Source organism: Mollisia scopiformis (genome assembly GCF_001500285.1).
Source record: "Mollisia scopiformis unplaced genomic scaffold LY89scaffold_10, whole genome shotgun sequence".
Taxonomy (NCBI): Eukaryota; Fungi; Ascomycota; class Leotiomycetes; order Helotiales; family Mollisiaceae; genus Mollisia; species Mollisia scopiformis.
Window position 1 is genome coordinate 661,540 of NW_017263590.1, and position 18,691 is coordinate 680,230.

Here is an 18,691-nt window from a genome sequence, read left to right on the forward strand (position 1 = left end):
AACTCGAGGGCAACCCCTCCTCGCTAAGCACGGCAAAGGGGGTGAGTGAAGAGTTCTCTGTCGTGTGTATAAGCACTCTGAGACACCGGAGCCTGAGCCCCAAGGCCATAATCCATAGTTTCACCCCTTAAAAATGATTATCTGCTCACAATGCCCTGCCAGATGCTGCACCGTGCATCGGAAGAAGCAATGACGGACACCAGCTTGTGAAAGCCCGCAGTGGATGTTGATCCTTACCTCTCTCTTCGCCTCTCATGCTACTCGCTCGTTGTATTCTGTACACTCGAACCCCGCAAACCTGAATCGACTTCTCACTTCTATCTTATATCCTCAAATTCAATCGCCTCTCGCGGCTGCAAGTCAAGCAGTCAATCTCTTCTTTTCGATTCACGATCGAACAGAGGACTTCATGGACTATCCCTGGTTTCTGGCCTTATCGGGACCGCGCTGAAGAGACCTCGAGTCTCTCGCCGGTGAAACTAGGTACTTGCCATGATGCCTTTGAAGTCTGGTCCGCACGACGTGATCCAGGAGCAGAAGCCGTTAGAAGTCCCTACAGTGAAGCCGGAAGGGCAGCAGAAGAGATGGGTGAAGAGGTACCGAACAGAGATCGCTGCGAGCTCTGCCAGTGTACTGTCAACGTTTGCTGCCGTATGTACCAACCTTATCTTTCAATTAGCACATGCTGACCTCTTCTCAGTTCCCCCTTGACAGCATAAAGGTTTCCTCCCACCTGCGTCCCTCTGCCAGAAGCTAACTATGAAGACTCGAATGCAAACCTACAGATACGATAGTTTCACGGACTGCGTTCGACATACGTACAAGACGGAGAAATTAGGAGGTTTCTTCAGAGGAGTTGCTGCGCCTATGGCATCGGTGACACTGGTGCGGACTATATCGTTCTCTGTCTACCAAAAGTCCAAGTATACATACGCTGCATGGTTCAAACAGAACTTTGGATTCGACCCCTTGATTCATGTCAACACTCCGGGGACATACCCCACATTTTCCACAATTGCATGCTTTGGGGCAGCAGGGGCAACGGCCGGGTCATTCATCACACTGGTTGCTTGTGAGTAGTACAATCCGGAATGGTATGCAGCTGACCAATTGCCGCAGGTCCATTCGAATTGACCAAGCTCAGTGCTCAGGTGTCAGTCCTCATGGCTGATAGCACTGGGGTCTCGAGTGTATCCGACCCTCTGAACGGCAAGACTGTTGCTGCTAGCTATCAGAATAAGGGCACTTTCAAGACGGCGAAGAACATTGTCAAGCACCGCGGAATCGCTGGGCTGTATTCTGGCTTCAATCTCCATCTTCGTAAGTCCATCACTTACCTAGATCAGGGAGCAAGACTTATATATCCTAGTGCGAGATACGCTGGGCACGGCAATCTACTTTATGACCTATGAGAGCTGCAAGCAGCTACTGACAACATTCCGTGGAGACAAATCCCCCACCAATCCCGTCTCTGTTGTTCTCGCAGGTGGCTTATGTGGAGTGGCCAGCTGGGCTCTCATCTACCCAATCGATTCTGCCAAATCGATATACCAGAGAAACTGTCTCACACACTGCAAAGGGGAAAAGGTCGAGAAAGCACCAAAGATTGAATTCTTCAATAAAAGAATGTACCGTGGTCTAGGAGTTTCAATGGGTCGATCGTGTGTTGTAAACTCTATTTTCTTTTCGGCTTTCGAGTTCATCAAGAAGCAGATCAATGCTATTGATAACTGAGTCATGGAGCATCTGACTGTTTTTCCATTCGAATACTTGTATTGGCTATATTGTGACATGAAGATCATGTCTGTAAATAGACGAGAGAAACGGGTTGGGAAATGTCACGATCTTAGCCAAAGAGAGTCTTGAGATTACCTCTTTGTAACTAGATTGGATATCATAGGATAGGGAGAGAAGGCACAATCTCAAACATGAGATTGAGGACTAGTCCATCAGGAGGACAATTATCTGCATTACTGGAGATCAAACATTATATCCAAAATTGAAAACCCAGCATCTGTACCTAGTACAGCAAATCAATCAAATCAAATCATTTGAGGTCACAAGGAGAATTTGGGACATGTAGCCGCCCGATGCAGTGATTGTACGACTTTCATTGGATTATGGGGATCCTCCTGACCATTTAGGAAACTATGAACGTAGTACTATCAAAGAGAACGAATTCTAGCTCAGCTTTCTTTCGGAATACCAAGTAGCAAATGGCCATAGGTGGAATACTCTAGGACACTTCTTAATCACAAATTAATAGAAGTCATCATCAAATTACCATGATCACGTGAATCATCGTCCTCTTCTTTGGCGCTAGTCGGCGCTAAGATCGAGGGATTTAAAACCTCGCCCGGCTGCGACTTCATTCTCGACTTCACCACATCAATCTCTCACACGTTTCCTTTTCAACCACCACGCATCTCTTGCTGGTGTAGTCTGCAGAGACTTGATACCGTGCTAGCCAGCGCTGCACGTAAACTAACACATACACACAGAAGACATGGTAAGTTGAGATACCATCGCGATGGGGAAAAAGAAGAAGGTTATCATCGCGACCAAGGCCGTGAAAAGCATTTCCAAGAAAGGAGGACGGCCTACCAAGGAAGAGCGTCGCGCCCACAAGCTGGAGCGTCGCAAGAAAGAGAAGAAGAATTATACTGCAGATGACTGGGCTGCCCCAGCTCCGTCGCACTTGGTGGCTAAACTTGACCTACCCAAGGTCAAGTCTAAATATCAGTCATACTTTGAATTTGCCGACAACCCCGAAAAGAAGGAGAAGAGACTCGAGTTTACAGTAGGTTGTTTTTTCGATTTTGTCGCTCATGACAACTAATCCTCGACACAGGTTACCGATGATGCTAGGCCGCCGCCCGGCTTCGTATTTATTCCTATCGGAGACCCAATCCTGACCAACAAATGCAAAGAGCTTTCGCGAGAAAGAGATGCCATGATATTCATCGTTTCGGTAAGTTTACACATAATTTGCTGGTCATTACAATGTCCCTAACGTATCCTAGACATGGAAGGAAGAAAACTCGAAAATTTCCGAACACGTACATCGAACTGGATACCATTTCCGAGAAACGATAGTCGAAGAAGCTCGTGAGATAATCGGCGAAACGGTGATTTCAAAGCCGACCACAACTCCAGGATTCATAGAACCAATCCCCGAATCACAGGATGAAATCAATAAGCAGGCAGATGGAGCGATACGCGACCTCTTCCCTCGAATACCAAACACAGACCGAACGATGATCATCGAACACGCCTTCAAGAAGGGTGCTATGTTTCATGGTGAGCCAACTGTTGGGTTGCAATCTAACATTCCATTGTCTCGTCGAGTTCAATTGGCTGTTCTTGCTCATATCAGACATACGCATACGAGGTACGACAAACTTTTGCGGGAAACTTCGTGGATGAATGCGCGAAAAGCAGTAGAACCTGTCTGTTTAGACGTACTTGTCAAATGGCGCGGCGACGAAGAAACTGGCCGAGACCAGATGGACGAAATTCTTCGCGAGGTCGTCATTATCACCGACTCCGAGGGAGAGGATGAGGATGAGAGTGACAGTTCCGACGATGATAGTTCTGATGAGGAAGGTGAAGTCACCTCTGCAAGCTCTACAGAAGCCCCATCGTTGCCAGTCTCGCGCAATCAACAAAGATCCTTGCCGCCAAACGTGCAACATATGCCAACAGCTGGCCCTAGTACAAGCCAAGTGCCTTTGCGTAAAGACGGAGCAATTTCATCTCGTACCAGGTCAAAAGCGGATCCAAATGCCCAAAAGGACAAGAAAGCACAACGCGGTTTCAAGCGATATCAAGCAGCTTGGGATGACGCTATACACAGGCGTCAGGAAAGACCAATCTCAAGACCAAATCTTGCCAGCACTACTTTCGAAGAGCCCAACATCAGACGGTCTCAGAATGCTCTCGCTTCCCCAGTCCATACCCTTTCTCAGCAACCACCTCACCAATATGTTGCTACACGTCAGCCAAACCTCACTCATCAGTACCGCAGAGAAGACTCTGTACACTATGTACAGCCGAGAAATACTGTACGACCCGTAAGTCATTTTTGTATACCCTTTCTATTTTGAATAACAGTCCCGTTAACAAAAACAGGCACCTTACTACTCACAACAGGGACCGATCCAAGGACCATCATTTCCCAGAGATGAGGTAATCGTAAGATCCCATACTGATCGTCCTATATATTACGAAGAAGTCCTTCCTCGAGTTGGGACTCCTTCCCGTTTTATCAGGGAGCAAAGACCATCACAAGTTGTGAGAGGTTCTCCACTAAAGCGTGGACCTGAAGATATGCCTTTGCCATCTATTGAAACAGCTTCAAGCGATATCCCCACGCCTCACAAAGAGTCGCAGGATTTCTATCCTCGTCGAGCGGTAGAGCAACGCTTGCAGTCACCTGCAGCTCGCCAAGTGATTGTCATCAATGATGATAGTCCGCCGGTAAAGCGTCGTCGTATGGTGTACGAAGATGATTCTGGTTCCTTCAGACCTGTTCCATCTCGTGATCATGGTCTTCATGTTTCAGCTCCGCATTCTGCTTCTCATTTGATCTCGGCCCCGTCTGATCAGTCAGAGGATTTCCTAGTGCGGCGTCCTGCAGCCTCAAGTTATTCTACCCAAGGTTTGGTGAGGAGAGAACCAGAGTTCTACACAGATCCAGTCACTGCAGAGCGACTTCCAATCTATGACGCACCAGCACCCGTGTACATGGGTTCGCGCCCTGAATATACCAGAAGAATGGAAGCAGACCCTATACCTGGACGCAGAGTAGAAGATCGTAGTGAGCGGCCTACAGGATCCCAAGCATATCGTGACAATATTGTTGATGGTCCCTTCACTCGAATTCCGACCAGCATGCGAAGTGGGGGTGAAGGATTTCAAGAGGCGGAACGTGATCACTCCCGACAAGTTCAATCTGGTTACAATTATGGTGCTCAAGCTGTGAGGCCTATGTCGCCAGAGTATCGTGTTTCCCAACAATCTCGTTCTCTTAATCAGGCTCATGGCTCAAATGTTCCTGATCAGAACTTCATTCATAGCTTCTCTCAATCTCGTCTTGATGGTCAGTCGTCTCAGGCAAGGGATGGTTTCACTATTATCTCTGAAAGGCCTTATCAAAATGGTGTTGATCATGGGAATCATACGCGGTACGAGCAAAATTCAGCTAGGTCAGTCATGCCAGGCACAGCACCTCGAGTACTTTCGCCTGTTCGATATATCGAAAGACCTATGTAAGTATCTTTCAGTTCTTTGAGGGGGATTGGATCACTGATATTAATGCGCGTTCCCAGTCAATATAGGGAGGAACAAACACGACAGCCAATATACGCCCAGGGTTACAGGGCTCCGGCACGTGAACCTACGAGGATAGTTCGGAATCAATACCCAAATCCACCTGATAATGCAGCATATGTCCGACCAGCAGATCACAGGCAGCCTGTCTATATCGTGGATTGACATGCTATTGCGGTGGGGTTGGAGAAGCTTGTTCATATGGAAATCGTGGGTGGAGTTTTTGAGGGCTTTACTCTTGGTGGGAAGGAAGCATTGGACTGTACAAATGGGTAAATATTGACATGGGATGATTGGTGGAGTTATCTGCACATCATTGCGAGCATGGTGGGTTTGCATCAGCGAGGAGTACCGGCTTCACCAGCATTTCAGGCAGCATTCTTGGAGTACGTGGATTATGTAAACCCAAGAGGGAAAGGCCATCATTTTTGCACAGTGGGATGGCTATAAGAAAACGGCTGGCAACGGCCGGCCATTGTGTACAATATCACAAATCATTCGAACCAATCGTCGACTCTTAACTCAATCCTCTAATTCGTTGCCGTCTCTCGTAATTCTAGGGTATTCAATCGTGCCAAATATGCTCATATACGCCATGCAATGCAGACAATGTCCAACTATGCCAAGATCGCCTCCCTCCCTTCTTCCTGTTCACGTTCACGCTGTCTCGCCTTGGCTCTCTCCTTGCTCCGCAATTCGGGGCTTGGCAGTTCAGATGTTGGCACTTCTGGCAAAGGAACACCTGTGACTTCTCGTTCAAGAGCCTCTAACTCATCCTCGACCTCATCTTCATCTTGATTCGAAATCCTCCCACCAAGCATGTCACTTATTTCCTACAAAGGTCTTAATAGGAATTCGAGAATAGGTAATACTCGACTTACCTGCTGATAGGCAATCGCATCAGCCGTATCTCCCATCAGCTTCTCGACATGATCAATGCCTCCCATTTCCTTGTGTATCTCCTGCAATACACTAGTCCCCTGCTGTAACCCAAAGACAACATCTTTCTGCACCAGCGCAAACTCCACACTGCTGGTCAACTTCTCCAGCTGCTCGAGTTGCGCATCTGTCTTCGCCAGCAAAGATTCTTGGTACTTCTTTCTTCGTAGTGCTAATAAAGCTTTGGACTTATCCCCTTTTGCAAGCATCTGCTTTGCTATGTCCTTCTCCCGGTCTGTAAGAACTGTAATGCGCCGTTGATACTGATGTAGCTTGTCGCGTTGATTCTTCATGTCCAGGATCGCCCTGCACTTCTTGTCAGTCTACAAGTATGCATTGGAATGAGCAGAGAAGTACTTGTCCTGGGCAGATATCTTGTGAGAGCTCGGTGAATTCCCCATGATCGTCGGATGCCTGCCTCGACACAGAAGAGAGGAAGCATATTGTTGCAAGCCTGGAACCTTGAAGTGCACTACGTCGGCGTCATGGCTTGCTCGCGTGCCGCGGAATCAACCACGGGTGTCACGATAGCCGATAAGACGGCAAGTCCCGCTAGGATTGGATTTTTTTCTAATGGGCAATCACACATATTTCAAACCACCATTCCACGGACCTGGAGTTCGTACATTCATGCCTAATGATGATAGCTTCCCGAGGTCCCAAACCCTCGCTGACCCAAGCTCTTGATAGAGAGGTAAGCCTCCTTATTCGAAGGGTTCTTAGCTTCAGGCGCGAATTGGGTAGGAACTATTCGTAAATAGACGCTGATCTGCAACAGATTTATCAGGTAGTGCGGAAATTGGCTGACGAGCAAGCACAATTTGAGAATGGAGGGAAGCGGCTCACGGTCTCGGCCGTCTACGACAGCATCAAGCGCTCGAATTCTAGTCTGAAGCGGAAGTCCAAAAAGTTACTTGAGGATTCGATCGACCGCGTGCTGCTGGTTATGAGAGAGGAGCAGGACGACAGCGACAGTCTCGACGGCGACTTTGATGGAATCGAAGAGGTTGGGCCTCAATTGAAGGTCGGTCTTCTCGGGAGTCTTTGGGTTCTGGATAATGGAATCCTAACTTCTCGCAGGAACACAATATTATGAACAGGAGTATCACGAAAATGTGGGCAAAATCAGCATCGGCGACGATAACTTCGACAGAAGAGATCCAACCATCAAGCGGACTGCTTACTCTCAAACATCCTCTTCCAAATGGTGAAACAGAGTCTCCTGCAAAGGTCGAACGACAAGCAAATGGTGAACCAAGCAAGAAACGTCGGAAAGCCGAGACACGAAAAGACATGGACCGATCACCACCGACGGATATATCTTTGGAAAATCTGGGAGGAGTTGACGATGTGATAGAAGAGCTCAACGAGCTGGTGGCTATGCCGATGCTCTACCCGGAGACATACATAAAGACGGGGATACAACCGCCGCGAGGAGTCCTGCTTCATGGTCCGCCGGGCTGCGGAAAGACTATGATTGCGAATGCTTTTGCGGCAGAAATCGGGATCTCGTTTATACCATTATCGGCCCCTTCGCTGGTGGCAGGTATGTCTGGTGAGTCGGAAAAGAAGATTAGGGATATATTCGACGAGGCCAAAAAGATGGCGCCGTGTCTCGTTTTTATTGATGAGATTGATGTCATTATGGGGAAACGAGAGAGTGCTCAAAGGGAAATGGAAAAGCGTATAGTGGCTCAGATGCTCACTTGTATGGACGATATGGCTCTGGAGAAGACTGGAGGCAAGCCTGTGATCATTATTGCAGCTACTAATCGACCAGACAGCCTCGACCCTGCTTTGCGGAGAGCCGGACGTTTTAACAAGGAGATCAATTTGGGTGTCCCGAATGAGATAGCTCGGGAGAAGATTCTACGAGCTCTTACTCAAAAGCTGACTCTAGCCTCGGATTTTGGTTATCGAGCTCTGGCAAAGTTGACACCCGGGTTCGTGGGGGCTGATTTGAACGATGTGGTCTCCGTCGCAGGCACAGAAGCTATGAAACGAATGATGGCTGTTCTAAAGCAACGAACCACTTCAGCCATGGACGTGGATTCTTCTGCTCAAGACCTCAATATTCCAGCGGCATTACTGATATTGAGATCTCTTGTCGCTAATGCCGGCGAACCAACACCTGACGGCGATTTCTCCATCACGTATGACGATTTCGTCACAGCCATCTCAAAGGTGCAACCATCTGCCAAACGTGAAGGCTTCGCTACAATTCCCGATACCACTTGGGCGCATATTGGAGCGCTGCACGACGTCCGGGACCAGCTGGAAATGGCGATTGTGGAGCCTATCAAGCGACCAGAATCTTTCGCCAGAGTCGGTATTACAGCACCAACCGGTGTCTTGCTTTGGGGTCCACCAGGATGTGGAAAGACCCTTCTCGCAAAAGCAGTTGCAAATGAGTCGAAAGCAAACTTCATCTCGATCAAAGGTCCAGAACTACTCAACAAATATGTTGGTGAGTCTGAGCGAGCGGTCCGTCAAACCTTTGAGCGTGCGAGGTCTTCGATACCATGTATTCTCTTTTTCGACGAATTGGACGCTTTGGTGCCAAAGCGAGAAGACTCTCTATCCGAAGCTAGCAGTAAAGTTGTGAATACTCTACTCACCGAGCTTGATGGCCTCAGCAACAGAGCAGGTATCTACGTTGTAGCAGCAACCAACCGCCCAGATATGATTGACCCTGCAATGCTTCGTCCAGGCCGTCTCGGCACTTCCGTTTTTGTTGATCTACCCACTCCGGATGAACGAGTTGAGATCTTGAGAGCGTTATATAAAAAGGCGCTTCCAACAGCACCGCAGGAAGAAGTTGATGGACTAGCGAGCGTAGCGAGAGATGTGAGATGTACAGGTTACAGTGGGGCCGATTTGGGGAATCTGCATCAGGCTGCTGCTGTAGCGGCTTTGAAGAGAGAGAAAGCTATTGGTGGCGCAGAGTTGGATCTGAGGATCATCAGAGCTGATTGGGATGTCGCTTTAGGGAAGGTGAAGGCTAGCGTCAAGGATGCTGGGAAGTATAGGAGGCTGAAGGAGAGGGGGATGTAAAGACTTGTAAAGTACACTACGCAGCGAGTTATACATACCAAATTGGACATTCCGACCCTCTTGCGATCGGGGTCATATCGATACTCAACTTCTAGTGATGTAGATTGCATTTGGACATTGAAGATACCTTGAGCCGATCAGACTCGCTTAATTGCCGAACCCCCTTTTTTACTGAGCTCTGATCTCTTTCACTCTAGATTTGGTATCTTCAAAGACTGCACATGGCCATCAAAACCTTGTTGATCCTGTCAACTCTTCAAATACGTTACGTTTCCTCTGACCTCCAACTTATATCAATCATGGAAACTATGCATAGAGGTCTCGAATAAGACCGACTAGCAAGTGTTTACAATCCTTGATGGTAGAAATTAAGCAGCAAATATAATCAGAATTGGGGCAAGACTCTGCCAGCTCTTCCCCAAACTCAGCATGCTAGTTCTCGACATCTCGCTTTTCTTTGTCCCTCTCCAAATCTTGTCGATAACAAGGCTCTGCTTGTACTCGATTGGCCTCCTCCAAGCCACTGTCGTCACGAGCATCAACAATAACACAATCCCAAAAGCCGCGCGTCTACCACACCAAGCAAGAGCTCTTGATATTGATAAGTAGCCTCAACTTCCCAACTCGTGAAGCAAATTGGAACGAGTGTCGTGAAGCTCGAAATGGCAGTCCTCTTCCGGCGCGCAACGACAATTCCATCGACTTCGGCGGCTTTCACGACAATAACGACAGCGGTATTAACCTACACTATGCCCGAGGCCCTTGCCGTATACTCTCCATCCAGTACCAAACCATGGTCCACAATCATTCGACTTACAACAGTAACATCATCCGCGACGTTGACGTATTCGGAACAATTCATTCCTGTAGCCACGGAAATCAGTGCCGTGACTACGACCTCTATCTTGACTGTTTTGAACTTAATTACTTCGGTGCCCGCCTCGTCGATCTCTTCTACAGCATCGAGCACCACATCCCCAACTCCTTCTGCCATTGCCAAGGTATCACCAGGACTAGCCAGCGGCGCAAAAGCTCATATCGCCGTTGGAGTTATTGCTTTTGTCTTCCTACTAATCGTTGTTTTCGTCTCCCTAGCGCTACGCAAACGAAAGAGACGCCAGAAACGGGCAGGTGGAAGATCCCAGGATCCGGATACGCATGAGATGGCAACGAGGCACAACGTGCCGGAAATGGACGAGCAGAATAAGGGAAGAGGTTTGCATACTATGATTGTGCCAGATATTGTTTCCTCGAGTTCGAATGCCGGTAGTGATGAATTGTATGAGGCTCTGGGATCTACTATTTGGGAACAAGAAATTTCTTCGCCGAATAAAGGGCAATGGGATCCGAGGTTGCAGGTACTGAGAGAGAATTGAGAAAGTGATGCGCGAGAGCGACTGGCTGAAAAGATTCAGGCATTGAAGGAGCTAGAAGAGTAGACGAAGAGGAAGGTTCTGCATCTCCAGAGGACGTATGCATGAGAAGGCTTTGGAGTTGGATGGATTTTAGCTGATTGTGCTTGATACCCTTTTGTTCATGTAATGTATGCACAACCTTGCTACATACTCGCGTCACGGTCTCCAGAAAGCGTTCTAGGTTTAGACGGCGACAAAGGACAACACTCTGCAACGTATTTGTTTGAAAGTCCCCTGTAGAGTATATACAACGAATATTCAAGACTATCACCTAGTCCAAAGCCCCTAAATATATCCAAGAAGCGAAACACACCAACCCCCTTCTCTGCCCCAATCCACATTCACGCCTAAACCACCGGCCACCCATCACTCCACGTCAAAACATTCCATCCAAACAAATAATCAGCATCCGCGAGCCCATCATTCGTATCAGCATAGTGATAATAAAGCACATAGCCCAAGCTCGAATCATATAATACACCTTGGCCACCAGGTCCGTAGACCACGCCATGGGATTCGAGAAGGATGGTGCCGCCGGACGAAAGGCATGCTGTGCCACTCTTGTCGACGAAGCCGGATGTTGCGGAGGTGGAGCGGCACATTTTGATCATGTATTCGGCGCCTGCAGCGGGCAGAGTGCTGATGGGTGTTAGTTGGGTGCAATAAAGTTATGGTATGATTGAACTTACGTTTCATAGTTACAGCAGATGCCATGACTCCAGAGCAAGTAATAGTATCCATCATAATAAAACATGAAGCTTCCCTCGCATGGATGATCTCCACCCGAATCATATTCAATGTTATACGCACTAGTGCCAGCTGTCTTGGTCGCAGCAGAGTTGAGCGCCACTTGGTAGATATCTTGCCAGAACGAGCCGAAATTCAGCAGATATGTAGAGCCAACCAGGATGAGGTTTGGATCGATGGCGTTATATGGCTTTGCGGAAGTGGATGCAACACCGGTGGCACCTAGATCGGTCCAACTACCAGGCTCAAGTGTTGTCGATGTAGCAAGGCCAATTTCGGAGACCTGAGAACCGAATGTGGAGACGGCGTAGTAGAGATGGTAAACGCCATCTACAAGACTGACGTCTGGAGCCTGGAATGTATTGTTAGCATTGAGGATAACATTGCTGCTGAGACATGACTTGCCCATAAGTCGGTAGCATCGTTGATAGAACTTCCGTCTGGAAGTACATAACCAACCAGAGTCCAAGGTCCTTCTATGGCACTGGCAGTAGCAATCTCAATGCCGCCTCCAGTGTTGAATTTGAAGTATGTACCATCACTTCTCTTGGCGATTGCAGGATCGTGGGCCCAGCAGGCTCCACTGCAAGCTCCAGGGCTTGAATAAGCTTGAACAATAGGTGCTACCACCAGGATGGTAGCTAGCAAAGGCTTGAGGAAGGAAAACATGACGTGCTGTACCTGTTGGCAAAGGGGGAAAAAAGAACAGCTGGAACTTGGAGGTTATATGTGCGAGTGCAAAGGAAGGTCTACGCATCGCCAGGGCTCAGGACCGATTCGTGGAAAGCACTGGCTTCCATCAACTTCATTGATCAGATCAAGGGTAGAGGATCATCCGAGACTAATTGAGGAGGGTTGACGAGGGATCAACAACTCTTAAAAGAGAGCTTCGAGTAAGCTCAACCTCGGAGTATAATTGCTCCACTTAGAGCATCATCCGGTGATGTGTCAAGGCTTCACCCAGTATGCTACGAATTGTTTCGAGTGAACCTTTGTTTGGCATAGAGCCTCTCATCGCCAAGATCTCGCCTGATTGAAAGGATATAAACTCAAACTTCCTCACCCGGAACAGGCGGCAAAGAGGATGAATGCGGAATTCAACAGCTGAAGTTACCCGGCACTTTTAGTACAAAGGTAAGTAGACCACTCGCATCTAGTGCTGAATCTTTCTCTTGGATGCCTCTCCGTTCCTGGCCTGTCTGCACGAAATATATCCCAGTCATCTCTATCCAGAGCCATACACTTGAGATTCTCCAAGAGTCATACGACCAAGACCGAGGATATTTTTTTTTGGCTTCCGACAAAGTTCACGAAGTGCCACCAATCAACCTCTTCGAACACGGAAATCCTCCCCATATTGCGGGGTGAAACATCATCCAGGGTCTTTCCACGAATGGAAAAATGTGAATTAAGCTTGTTTCTTCGAGAAGGATCACGGATGAAGGATATATGCGCCCCAATAGCAAGCACAGATCTCCCGCAGAAATATCGTGGAGATGAAGGAATGCCGGATGGATGTGAACGAAAGAAGAGAGGATGCCGTGCGGGAAGCTACATGGGATGGCACGTGAGACCCCTGGACTTTGTGGGGAAACTTTTTCCACGACTCTTGACCTGCATGCGGCCATCCTTGAGAGGCAATTCAGCTTCCATGTCAAAATTGGAAGAAAATAGAACTACTATTTCTCCGCAGTGTGGGTTCACTCCCTCGCTTCAGTTTGAAGCGAGGTTATTCTTGTACATGTTCATCTCCCGAATTTACCTTTCGCTGCTGGAGCTGTAATATCATTGAGGCTCTTGTATTTTAGCTCGTTACCCATGACAGTCCGCCCATTCCCATAATCCCATAGCGCATAAGAGATTCCCTAGATCTTAATCTGCGCCGGCACACTTACGCTCAATATATCAACCCCTTTCTTCAACTCACTCTTACTCGGCATCTTCCCTCTCCTCATCAACTCACTAGCTTGCACCATCACAGGATCAACTCCCATGGTAGCAACCGCGACAACCGTCTCCCCCTTCGCATAGTACGCCACGAACTTCGCTTCTCCTTGTTCCTGCAAGACCAAATCATCCCAACCATTTGGCGTGTTCCCGCAATATCTCAACTGAGAGCCAAGCGCTGACCAGAAAATTGGGATGAAAGCTTTAGGCGAGGAGGAAGGAGTCGTGATGTGAGTCGCAACTCCTCGTCCAGCATTCTGAGCCACGTTCCAATGCTCAATCCTGGTGAGAGAACCGTCCCCTCCAGGGCCGTGATATGGGTAAGTTGCAATGTCTCCAATAGCATAAACGTCCTTTAACCCTGCAACCGCAAAATGCTCATCGGTCTTCAGCGAGCCATCCTTCTCTAGCTGCACAGCACTATTCTCTTTCAGAAATGTAGTTGCGGGGCCAACACCCGTTCCTAGAATAACGAGATCGGCAGGAAGAGATTTGCCACCTTTAAGCTCGATTGCGCCGACCTTTGAGGAGTCGGAAGAGGAGGCAACGGCTTTTTCGACGCCGGCTTCCATCTGGAACTTTACGCCATTCTTTTCGAGTGCTTTCTGGAATATTTGGCCTACTTGTTCGCCCATGATGCGTTCTAGAGGAGCCTTTTCCATGCCGACGACCGTTACGTCGTTGTTCTTGGCAACAGCATTAGCCACCTCCATGCCTGAATACAAAAGTTAGCAAAGCTCTTTTATTTTCTCCAACAATTCAAAATTGAGATTGTCAAGGGTCCGGGTCGAACCAAAGAGGTACGCTAATGTTCATAACTCGCAGTCGAGACCTCAACGTAGAACTCCACTTTAAATGTTCTCCGCCATTTTGGGACATTGATTTGGACCCATGACGGATTCTCGCACATTCAAAGGAAAATGGCCCACTTACCAATGAAAGAACTTCCAATAATAACAATCTTCTTCTTCCCCTCTCCAATCGCTGCATTTATAGCCTTGGTATGAGGGATCGTTCTCAACAAGAAAATGTTGCCCAAGTCCTTGAATCCAGGTAAGGGCAGACTCTTTGGTGTCCCACCAGTAGCCAGAACCAACTTTGTGTACTGATACGAACTTCCACCTTTCGTCTGGACCTTCTTCGCCGAAAAATCAACTCCGGTCACCTCATCACTAACAACATCCACCGCTCCATCCTTAAACCACGCATCGTCTCTCAACAAAATCTTCGCTGGATCATCAATCAAAGCCTTCGACAGCTTCGTTCGGTCAATTGGGTTATAGCCTTCACTTCCAATCATAGTAATCGTGCCCTTGAATCCATTCTCACGCAGAGCTTCGAGTGTGCCTAATGCAGCACTTCCGCCTCCAACAATGACAACCTTTTCAGAGCCAGCAGCGCCAGAGATCTTGATGTTGGGCTTTCGTCGACTGCCTTTGATGCTTTCTTGTGAGCCGGAGATGTAGACTGAGCCGTCTTTTTCGGAGAGTCGGAAGGAGGGGAGAGCGTCGATCGCGGGTGCGTTCTCGATATCACCGTTTGAGGCATTGAAGCAGGCTCCATGCCATGGACAGGTAATTCTTCCGTCACCCTGGATGTTGTCAGCTTATTTAATCTGCAGACCATCTACAGGAGGTGAAGCTTGATTGTTTAGTGACAGTACGAAGAAGAGCAAGCTTACAGTCAAAACACCCTTCACAAGCGGAGCTCCGTAATGCGTGCATTTGGAACCCAACGCAGTTGTCTTTCCTCCTACGTTGCAAAGCAAGACCTTACCCTCCTCGATACCCTCAACCTCCACTTCTCTCTTCTCACCAGGCTTCAAATCGAGGCTACTCAGGCCCTTGAGCTTGTATTCTTGCGCCATATTGCGTGATGTGCTTATAAACGTTCGAGTAAGCTGTGAACTGCGGGGTTTTGTCTTTAGAAGATGTCGTGTACTGTTGACAAAGAATCTTGGAGAGAGCATGAAATGTGAAGCTGGGGAGAAGGTGGGATGGCAGTTTGGGAGAGAGAGGGGTACAGAGAGACGCGGAGTTAAGGTTCTTATGTATCATGTATGTGTGAGGTGATGAGGTCGTCGATGATTGCTGGAGCTGGTGGGGGATTACCTATTACTGAGGATTGGTTGGCTGGATGCTGGATAGTGGGGCCGTACAGGCATGTCGTCACTGTTTCAGGGGGCTAAGGGTAGCTTATCTTTAGCGAGCCGGTGGAGTCCAAGGCCAGCCTTCTTCTTACTCTTTTTGTCCCATCAACACCATTGATTTCATCTGAAAATGAGTATGACATTCTAGATAGCCGTAAGTCTGTTTGTTAAGTGCCTAGCTTTTACTTGCTCTTGGGCAGCGGCATCCTGCTTGAGAAATTGATCAATGTCCAGAACTCGAAATTCAACTTGCCTTCACCAATGATAGGGTCAAGATTTTCTTCCTTAAAGAGATTGTCTATGACGAAAAAGGAGCATGTAAGTAAGGCCTCCGTTGGTAATGTACAACACGGATTTTAAGTCCCCCAGGAGCCCTGACTCCTCTCTGCCCAATTAATGACGACCTCAGTGCCTTGTCAATCTCCTGTCCAACTCCAACTGCGTTCAGTCTGAAGATTCATCTTCGTCAGCCAGCACAGTGTATAAACCAATCTTGGCTACAAGATACCAGTCAGAAGAATTACTCCACTTCAGGACCTCGGAGGGAACTTCTCGCTTCCCCTCTTCACGAACCTCACCTTGACCTTGCTCTTCATTCTCGACGCAATACCGGTGGTCCTATCGTGCATCTTCGCCATCGCCTTATCCCTCGCTTCTTCCCACGTCTCATCCTTCGACTCCTTGACCAATTCCACACTGTACTCCTTGAAGAGCACCGCGACTAATGTGCTGAACTCAACCTGAGCAAATTTCTTCCCCAAACAAGCTCTGAACCCAGCACTGAAAGCTAGGAAAGCTCCTTTAGGCGGGCAGTACAAATTCTCATGCGGGGGAGACTCGTTTGAAGAGTTCGGAGGTGGGAAGTAGCCGGGAGGCATAAGCCAGCGTGAAGGTCGGAAGTCCCATACATCTTCACCCCAATAAAGTGGATTGTGCTGCGTAGAGACTACTGCCAAGCTGATATCGGTACCTGCAGGAACATGGACAGTCTGACCACGGTACGTGAAGGATTGAGCTTCTCTCGCGTGCTTTGGAAGTAGATTGACGGGCGCATATCTACGTAAAGTCTCAAACTATAAAGGTCAGAGTGGAAGGTACAGAAAGTAGGGTTTTCATACCATCAAAGCCATCACACAACGCATTTTCGGGTAGTCTTCGTACACCCAGTCCTCGCCTGGCTTCTTGTCAGACCAAATGCTGTCGAGTTCGTCTTGAACTTGTTGTTGGTATTCTGGGTGGCAGGCAAGCATGATTATAGCTGACTGTAACGTCGAAGCTGTAGTCTCGTGGCCAGCCAAGATGAAGACGAAGATGTTCCCGATGGTCTCTTCTTCAGTCCAAGTGGTTTTCTCTGCAGAGCCTGCTCTAACAATACTTCCCAGTAAGTCTCCTCTACTAGCGTTCTCAGCGTCTTGGTTGTCCCCAATGAGTTCGGACATGTATGTTCTAAATTCATCCGCACAATGCTGCATCTTTCTCATTACAGAAAGTGGGGAGTTTCGCAGAAGCCAGGACGGAAAGAAAATGATGAACGGGAGATAGTCCATGAGGCTATCCACACTCTGTTGGAATGACATCGTGTGTTTCTCGGTAATCTTGAACGTTGAATGAGGCTCGTTGAATTGATCTTCTGATGAAGCCGCGATAGATTTCGTGGGCCATGGCATCTTGAGACTGAACGCTGCGCCTGAGAGTACGTGCAATGTAACAGTCATGGTCCAGTGAAGGAGATCATCGACAACGGGCTCATTCCCTGGGGATGATCTCTTACCATCTGCGTCACTCGTGAAGGAAGCAAGCATTGCTTTAGCTTGAGCAATACTATCCGCAAACACAAGGCTGATTGTATTAGCAGAAGAATCTATTCGTGGACGGAAACGTACCTGCTATTCTTCTCATTAAATGGAGGGCCTGTAATTTTTCGATGCCGTTGCCAAGTGGTACCTTCTGATGTGACAACATTCTGTCCAAATACCGCTAGGGTGCGGTATGGTTCAACCATCTTCCCGAAGTCTTTCCATCTGTGAGCAATCTCAGAGATAACATCAGCGTCAGTGACCATCAAGCACAGGCCTCCAGGAGAGGCAACCCAACTACAAATCCAAACATCAGCATGTGTCACGCGGGAGAAACTGAGCGATAGTGAGAAGTGATGAGAATTAACGGATTTGCAAGTCGAATTCGCGCATAATGCGCGTTCTGCGCATATCGCTGGAAACATGGCTAACAGGCGCATGATGGAAGAAAAGGGAATTCCTCACTAAACATCAGACCCGAGTTCCCTACGAGCCGGGCATTGATACCACCAATCAAAGTCCATTCGAACTATATCAATTTCAGTATGAGGCGTGTACAACATGTCCACAATTGATCCAACTCAGAAGCTTCAAAAAGACCTGAAATTGAGAACTTACCATATCTGATCCACTGACCCCAACCAAAAGGTAAGGCCTCGAAGAAAGGAGCAAAATATGGTGACATCAACCAGAAAATGGTAGAGGCCCGAGTCGAATAGATCGTAACATAAGGTATTGGCGACGCAGCTGCAAACCGTACACTTTCATTCAAAGTCCTAAAGTACCACACAAGATAGGAGATAATTTTGGTACTGATGTAAGCCAGCGGTACGCCGTAAAGCGCAAGACTCATATAGTCGATCATCGTGAGTGATTTTCTCTGAATGATAAGATCGAAGATACGTGGGTTGAGGTGACGTTTAAGGAGAGTCGTGTACATGTCTCAGGTACCGAAATTTGAGCTCACTCGTTCGATATCAAATTTATTCGGGAACAGGAACCCCTGGTTAAGCAAACGGCACAGTCATGCGATTCGCCAAGAGGGTGCGATATGCGTCGATTATGGATGACCCTGCAACCCTAATGCGAACACGACATGCATGAGGTCCCTGGACGCTTCACGTGATTGGCGTATTTCCTCTACCTAGGTATAGTTGCAACCGTGATGCTTGGATAATAATACTTGGCGTATTCGTGTTCGTGCAATATGGTTTTCATAAGAAGTGAAGGAGATATAAACTTTATATATTCTATTCACCATATCGAAATTTGATCACGTGTACAAGAAAGCAGTTGAAACTTCGAATTCATCT

General features: G+C 47.9%; 8 protein-coding genes across 8 annotated transcripts; 4 read left to right on the top strand and 4 right to left on the bottom strand.

Moving 5' to 3' along the window:
- The first annotated feature begins 97 nt into the window (after nucleotides 1-97).
- LY89DRAFT_643995 (mitochondrial carrier) lies at nucleotides 98-2,056 on the top strand. Its single transcript, XM_018211817.1, has 5 exons — nucleotides 98-651; nucleotides 701-721; nucleotides 766-1,072; nucleotides 1,120-1,320; nucleotides 1,370-2,056. The coding sequence occupies exons 1-5, from the start codon at nucleotides 493-495 to the stop codon at nucleotides 1,732-1,734; spliced, it is 1,053 nt and encodes a 350-aa protein (XP_018072458.1). The 5' UTR covers nucleotides 98-492; the 3' UTR covers nucleotides 1,735-2,056.
- A 330-nt stretch (nucleotides 2,057-2,386) lies between these two features.
- Nucleotides 2,387-5,422, top strand: LY89DRAFT_614606 (uncharacterized protein). Its single transcript, XM_018210694.1, has 4 exons — nucleotides 2,387-2,800; nucleotides 2,852-2,971; nucleotides 3,024-4,073; nucleotides 4,132-5,422. Exons 1-4 carry the CDS (start codon nucleotides 2,531-2,533, stop codon nucleotides 5,272-5,274), a joined length of 2,583 nt encoding a protein of 860 aa, XP_018072459.1. The 5' UTR covers nucleotides 2,387-2,530; the 3' UTR covers nucleotides 5,275-5,422.
- A 778-nt stretch (nucleotides 5,423-6,200) lies between these two features.
- On the bottom strand, nucleotides 6,201-6,671 carry LY89DRAFT_551373 (uncharacterized protein; the record flags this gene model as incomplete). The annotated part of the gene is made up of 2 exons (XM_018208307.1): nucleotides 6,201-6,576; nucleotides 6,628-6,671. Coding segments are annotated over 2 exons (420 nt in total), but the record flags the coding sequence as incomplete, so codon positions are not given.
- A 194-nt stretch (nucleotides 6,672-6,865) lies between these two features.
- LY89DRAFT_644003 (AAA-domain-containing protein) lies at nucleotides 6,866-9,396 on the top strand. The gene is made up of 3 exons (XM_018211818.1): nucleotides 6,866-6,964; nucleotides 7,049-7,294; nucleotides 7,351-9,396. The coding sequence occupies exons 1-3, from the start codon at nucleotides 6,908-6,910 to the stop codon at nucleotides 9,322-9,324; spliced, it is 2,277 nt and encodes a 758-aa protein (XP_018072461.1). The 5' UTR covers nucleotides 6,866-6,907; the 3' UTR covers nucleotides 9,325-9,396.
- A 590-nt stretch (nucleotides 9,397-9,986) lies between these two features.
- Nucleotides 9,987-10,763, top strand: LY89DRAFT_732799 (uncharacterized protein; the record flags this gene model as incomplete). The annotated part of the gene is made up of 2 exons (XM_018219732.1): nucleotides 9,987-10,682; nucleotides 10,740-10,763. 2 exons carry the CDS (start codon nucleotides 9,987-9,989, stop codon nucleotides 10,761-10,763), a joined length of 720 nt encoding a protein of 239 aa, XP_018072462.1.
- Nucleotides 10,764-11,023: 260 nt separating this feature from the next.
- Nucleotides 11,024-12,155, bottom strand: LY89DRAFT_706681 (putative arabinan endo-1,5-alpha-L-arabinosidase C; the record flags this gene model as incomplete). Its single annotated transcript, XM_018217546.1, has 3 exons — nucleotides 11,024-11,378; nucleotides 11,429-11,886; nucleotides 11,937-12,155. 3 exons carry the CDS (start codon nucleotides 12,153-12,155, stop codon nucleotides 11,087-11,089), a joined length of 969 nt encoding a protein of 322 aa, XP_018072463.1. The 3' UTR covers nucleotides 11,024-11,086.
- A 1,080-nt stretch (nucleotides 12,156-13,235) lies between these two features.
- Nucleotides 13,236-15,523, bottom strand: LY89DRAFT_684033 (uncharacterized protein). The gene is made up of 3 exons (XM_018214801.1): nucleotides 15,115-15,523; nucleotides 14,367-15,024; nucleotides 13,236-14,148 (listed from the first exon to the last, which is right to left on the bottom strand). Exons 1-3 carry the CDS (start codon nucleotides 15,298-15,300, stop codon nucleotides 13,352-13,354), a joined length of 1,641 nt encoding a protein of 546 aa, XP_018072464.1. The 5' UTR covers nucleotides 15,301-15,523; the 3' UTR covers nucleotides 13,236-13,351.
- A 589-nt stretch (nucleotides 15,524-16,112) lies between these two features.
- Nucleotides 16,113-18,243, bottom strand: LY89DRAFT_732802 (cytochrome P450; the record flags this gene model as incomplete). The annotated part of the gene is made up of 5 exons (XM_018219733.1): nucleotides 16,113-16,655; nucleotides 16,701-17,421; nucleotides 17,466-17,675; nucleotides 17,844-17,907; nucleotides 17,997-18,243. 5 exons carry the CDS (start codon nucleotides 18,241-18,243, stop codon nucleotides 16,113-16,115), a joined length of 1,785 nt encoding a protein of 594 aa, XP_018072465.1.
- Between the last annotated feature and the right edge of the window lie 448 nt (nucleotides 18,244-18,691).

Bases quoted from the DNA above. Each gene is read 5' to 3' on its own strand.
- LY89DRAFT_643995 (XM_018211817.1), top strand. From the start codon at position 493: ATGATGCCTTTGAAGTCTGGTCCGCACGACGTGATCCAGGAGCAGAAG. The intron at 1,073-1,119 runs GTGAGTAGTACA...CAATTGCCGCAG, and splicing joins ATTCATCACACTGGTTGCTT to GTCCATTCGAATTGACCAAG. The intron at 1,321-1,369 runs GTAAGTCCATCA...TATATATCCTAG, and splicing joins TGGCTTCAATCTCCATCTTC to TGCGAGATACGCTGGGCACG.
- LY89DRAFT_614606 (XM_018210694.1), top strand. From the start codon at position 2,531: ATGGGGAAAAAGAAGAAGGTTATCATCGCGACCAAGGCCGTGAAAAGC. The intron at 2,801-2,851 runs GTAGGTTGTTTT...TCCTCGACACAG, and splicing joins AGAAGAGACTCGAGTTTACA to GTTACCGATGATGCTAGGCC. The intron at 4,074-4,131 runs GTAAGTCATTTT...TAACAAAAACAG, and splicing joins CGAGAAATACTGTACGACCC to GCACCTTACTACTCACAACA.
- LY89DRAFT_684033 (XM_018214801.1), bottom strand. From the start codon at position 15,300: ATGGCGCAAGAATACAAGCTCAAGGGCCTGAGTAGCCTCGATTTGAAG. The intron at 15,025-15,114 runs GTAAGCTTGCTC...GACAACATCCAG, and splicing joins TTGTGAAGGGTGTTTTGACT to GGTGACGGAAGAATTACCTG. The intron at 14,149-14,366 runs GTAAGTGGGCCA...TTTTGTATTCAG, and splicing joins TATTGGAAGTTCTTTCATTG to GCATGGAGGTGGCTAATGCT.
- LY89DRAFT_644003 (XM_018211818.1), top strand. From the start codon at position 6,908: ATGATGATAGCTTCCCGAGGTCCCAAACCCTCGCTGACCCAAGCTCTT. The intron at 6,965-7,048 runs GTAAGCCTCCTT...GATCTGCAACAG, and splicing joins CCCAAGCTCTTGATAGAGAG to ATTTATCAGGTAGTGCGGAA. The intron at 7,295-7,350 runs GTCGGTCTTCTC...AACTTCTCGCAG, and splicing joins AGGTTGGGCCTCAATTGAAG to GAACACAATATTATGAACAG.